We start from the raw sequence: 4,535 nt of genomic DNA on the forward strand, positions 1-4,535 counted from the left end.
TTCCCAAGGGCCTCCCACCTCTTTACGATGGCATCATAATCTGCAGCAAATGCCCCCAGCAGATTGTCCGGGGTCGTGCAGGCGCTGTACAAACAACACAGAAGGGATTCGCCGGCTCCCAGCTTCCCTTTTCTCACTTTCCCTCTCTCACTGCCACCACTGCTTTTCCTTGCCGCACCCCACCCCATCTTTGCTCTCATTGCCAGTCCTCTCCCTCCACCCTTCTTCAATTCAGAAATCTCCATCTTGCCATCCCACCTCCTCCTCGCCTTTCCCGTGGGCCCTCTTGGGCCTTACTCTGCCTTCCCTCCACCCCAACAGTGACGGTCCTGACAGGAGGGCAGCCAGCCCTGACCTGCTCTGCTCTGGCTGCCCTTTGGGGGAGAGGAAAGAGGCACCTCGGCTTGCTCCCCTCATCCCTCCCTTTCCGCTTCCCTCCAGCTTCTTCTGCTTTGCCCTCTTCGCTCCCTTTCTTCCCGGCCACCCGCCCTCCCCGTCTCCCTCCCCTGCACCACTCCCCTGTCCTCAGCCCTTTGGCTGCCTCTAGCTCCATCCCCTCCCTCCGTCGCCCCGACCCCTCCTCCCTTCCGCCGCCTCAGCCTTCCCTCCTCCCCGGCTGCCGCTGCCGCCCTCCCGCCGCAGCCAGTTCTGCGGCACGGCTCGGCACGGCTTGGCTGCGGCTCGGCACGCCATGGTGCAGCTCGGGGGCAGCCGCCCAGCCCCACCGCCGGTCCCGGCCGCTCCGCCGGCCTTCAGCATCGACAGTATTCTGCAGGTCGGACCCCGCTGCCCGGCCCGGGAGAACGGCAGAGCGCGCTGCGCGCTGCCGGAGGAGGAGGAAGAAGAGGGGCCTGCGGAGCAAGACTCCAGTAAAGGCTCCAGCAGCTCGGGTACAGAACCGGCATCCCGCCGCAGGCTGTCTCACACGTCGGGCTGGCACCGCGTACACGCAGCCACACGCACTCACACACACGCAGCCTCTGCGTTCACGCAGTTGCCGGAGGAGGAACCGGGGCTCTGCGGACGGACAAGCGGAGATGGCACCGGCACACGCACACGCACCAACCTGCTCCCAGGGACTTTTCCAGGGTGTTTTACCCGCTCCCGGCCTCCTTGGCTGTTTGTGCCGTGTCCAGGAGCCCCTGACTTTGCATGCAGCTGGCAGACCCTTACTGAATGCTCCTAAGCCTTCCTCTCCCCTTTAAAGGGGGAGACGGGACCCAGCTCTCGGCAACCCCCTCCCTTCCCTGTCCCACCTCACCCTTCGGCTCCATCCCCTCTCCCCAGCTTTCATCCGGGCCGTGCATGCGGGGCGCGGGTGCGGGCGGAGGCGGGAGCTGATGCTGTGCTTTGCCGTTGCAGGCAGCGAGCCCCGCCGCCTCGGGGACGAGGGGACAAACCGCGGCCTCAGCCCGGAGGTGGAGGGTGGCGGTGGATTGGGCTCCCCGCTCTCTACGGAGGGGATGCGAGGGGCCCCGCAGCCGCCACCGCGGGATGCCGTGGGCTGCGGCGGGGAGCGCGGCAGGTCGCCGGCGGCGGGCGGCAGGAAGAAGACGCGGACCATCTTCTCCAAGAGCCAGGTTTTTCAGTTGGAGTCCACCTTCGACGTGAAGCGCTACCTGAGCAGCTCGGAACGGGCCGGGCTGGCGGCTGCGCTGCATCTCACCGAGACCCAGGTGAAGATCTGGTTCCAGAACCGCCGCAACAAGCTCAAGAGACAGATGTCGGCCGAGCCCGAGGGCCCGAGCCCGGCGGAGCCCCTGATGGAGCCGCCGCCCCCCGCCGCGGCGGCGGCTCTCTCCTTCCCGGCCCTTTACAAGGACAGCCCCTTGCTCAGCCGTTGCTTGCTGCCGCTGCCTTTCCCCCTGCTTTACCCGGGCAGCGCCATCCCCTACCTCTGCCTCCCCGGCCCCGGCAAACACTTCAGCCTGGTGGACGGGGACGTATAGCCTCTCTCCCGGCCCCCGACTTTCCTCTTGATGGGGGCCGTCCCGGTGTTATTTATGCCCTCGCCGTGTCGGTGGGGTGTCCGGTTTGGCCACAGCCGGCGGCAGCCGTGACTTGTCCCACGGAGGGGCAGCCCGGGCGCCCCTCACGCTTGTTCGTGGGCCGCCGGCACGTCGGTAAAGCTTGAAAAGGCGCTGCCAGCCCTCCCTGGTTCTTGCAGCGCTTTTTCTTTGGTCAGGACGGAGGAGTTAACACGGAGCCACCAAAGAAACGGGGATGTGTTCTGCCTCCCTCCCTCCCGAATTATCTAGTGCCTGTACTGGGGGAGCTGATGCCCTGCCTCAGACCACGGGATCGGTGTCCCCGAGGCTGCCTCAGCTCCGTGGCCACCTTTGTACAGTGAGCCGAATCACTTTTAATACAGCTTGTAAAAGCGAAGGCCGCCATGTGTTCCACCACTTTAAACTCGCCACCTCTGATATCCCTCTGATTAACTCCTTTCCATCTTTGACATTATCAAATTGTAAACACTTTTCTTAAATTGTGGCTCTGATTTATTTTTTCCTCTGCAGAGTATACCAAAGCTCTCTTTCACACTTTCTGTGCTAACTGGTTCTTAAACTGTGGCTCGTCTGATGTTTTTTTCGCAGAGCAGGACAAGCTGTCTCAGACTTCTTGTGCTCCCCCCTCACCCCGAAATCTCGTAGGACAATTATATCTGCTATCCTATAGGAAAGATTATTTTTCCCTTATAGATCTCCAAATGTTTTTGTCGTTCTTTGGTTTCCAAGTTCACACGCTTTATATTCAAACGTTGGAAATAAACCTTCTCATAAAGCTGAGACGCATGCCTTTTCCATACTGTTACTGTTGGGCAGTATCAAACGAAAGGTATTTCCTTCGTTCCATCGATGGTTTTTATTTTAAAAATAAAGCTTAAAAACACAATGGTGCCATTACGAAATTAACCCGTGCGTGCGACAATGGGCAAGTTGTCTGGTGTTTCGGCTGGAGGAGAAGGGATTTTCTTCTCTATTCCCACTCCCCTCCAGTTTGTCTCTCCGAGGGCAGTTAACGAAGGTGTGTTCCGGCCCCCGTTGGAGCTGGGGGCAAGAGGACTCCGTTACGGTTCCCCCCGGCGGGGACGGACAGGTCCCGGGCGCCTCTGGGTGCCGAGCAGCCGGGAGCCGGTGCCGAGGCAACAGGTGCCGAGGCCGATCCGGCGCCCGCTGAGCCCTGGGAAGTGTCTGTGGGGTTTTCTCACGGCTGCTCTTATGTGGGAGCTTCCCTTGACCTCTCCTCCTGCTTTATAACTGGTCTCGATTAGCGTCAAGGAGCAGAGTCTCACGGGGTGCCCTCGCCCTGGAAAATTAATACTACAGGGGCTGTTGCAAGGGCAGCTTCTCGAAGTGGGCGCGCTGGAGGGGAGCTGCCGGGAGCACTTCACGGCTCAGCTTTCCCCTGTTTTAGCTCCCGGGAAGGTGCAGTCGACGAATTAAGGGTTTGCATCACACAATGACCCTTCTTTTCCGATCTGACTTTGTAATGATTATTAAGATTAATTCTTAACTAAGATGTTAGATCCTCTGAATACGCTAGTTACTCCGTGGCTGAAACCATTTGGAGACACAGATAAGTGCGATGTCCTTATGTCCAAGCGTTCGTGGTTCGTGTCTGCCTCTTTTTCACGATTGATAATCTACAACGAAACCTCCTTTTGGTTGTTATTTCCGTTGTCGACACACCCTAACTCGATTAACCCCACGAGATTAATCAATACCGATAGAGGGAAATCTGTTTTTTTCAAAATCCGTACTAATGGATCAGATGCCGCAGCTAAACACTAAGGTCACTTTCTTTAGTTCTTTGACATAGAACAAAAATTCATTTAAAGAAACTGCCCTTCTACATTAGCGCAGCCTCAGACGTCTACATGATGAAATATTTTATATAAACAGTCGCTATTCGGCAATTAATCCACTTCTCACCGCATTCATCAAACCATTTTCAGCCTTATTCTTCCATCTGTTTTATCAATTTGCGGTCCGAATTGTTGCTGGACTTACAGAGGCAAAGAAAATACGACTCCCCTCAAAAGGGAAGAGTTATTTTATAATAAATACAACAGAAATAGATCTTCTGCATGTCGTAGATGCAGTGCATACTGCGAATTCACAACTTGCTGCCGAGCAAAGTTACTATCCTTAGGAGTTAATGATAATGAATGCCTGAAACGGCCGGGTAGCTAGGAAAGTTAATCAGATGCCGAAATACTTTTTTCCCAGAAAGAGATAACTGCTTGTTTTGAGATCATTGGCCAAAAATATTAACCAAGCTGTTGGTACTGGGTGTAACACGGCCAGTGGCCGGGTGGCTTTCTCTGAAGATAACCAAGTTCAGGATGTATCAGGAGTCCCAGTCAGCCCTGCTCACACTGGATATTCGTGACATTTCTTTTTGAGTTTAAACCAGTTGCATCTGCAGTTATAAATAGCTCTTTCCTACAAGAAGAGATGGCTACTAGCCACCGTACAGCAGGGGATTAGCACTGGATAATCTATTGATGGGATACTTTTAAAACCAAAACG

General features: G+C 56.1%; 1 protein-coding gene across 1 annotated transcript; it reads left to right on the forward strand.

Annotated features, from left to right (window-relative positions):
* Nucleotides 1-618: 618 nt before the first annotated feature.
* LOC134174134 (homeobox protein HMX1-like) lies at nucleotides 619-2,492 on the forward strand. The gene is made up of 2 exons (XM_062638819.1): nucleotides 619-890; nucleotides 1,363-2,492. The coding sequence occupies exons 1-2, from the start codon at nucleotides 692-694 to the stop codon at nucleotides 1,947-1,949; spliced, it is 786 nt and encodes a 261-aa protein (XP_062494803.1). The 5' UTR covers nucleotides 619-691; the 3' UTR covers nucleotides 1,950-2,492.
* Nucleotides 2,493-4,535: the final 2,043 nt, after the last annotated feature.

The sequence above is a fragment of the Pezoporus occidentalis genome, unplaced genomic scaffold (genome assembly GCF_034315485.1).
Source record: "Pezoporus occidentalis ecotype Australia unplaced genomic scaffold, CSIRO_AGI_Poc_V1 ctg58, whole genome shotgun sequence".
Lineage (NCBI taxonomy): Eukaryota > Metazoa > Chordata > Aves > Psittaciformes > Psittacidae > Pezoporus > Pezoporus occidentalis.

Bases quoted from the DNA above. Each gene is read 5' to 3' on its own strand.
- LOC134174134 (XM_062638819.1), top strand. From the start codon at position 692: ATGGTGCAGCTCGGGGGCAGCCGCCCAGCCCCACCGCCGGTCCCGGCC. The intron at 891-1,362 runs GTACAGAACCGG...TTGCCGTTGCAG, and splicing joins TAAAGGCTCCAGCAGCTCGG to GCAGCGAGCCCCGCCGCCTC.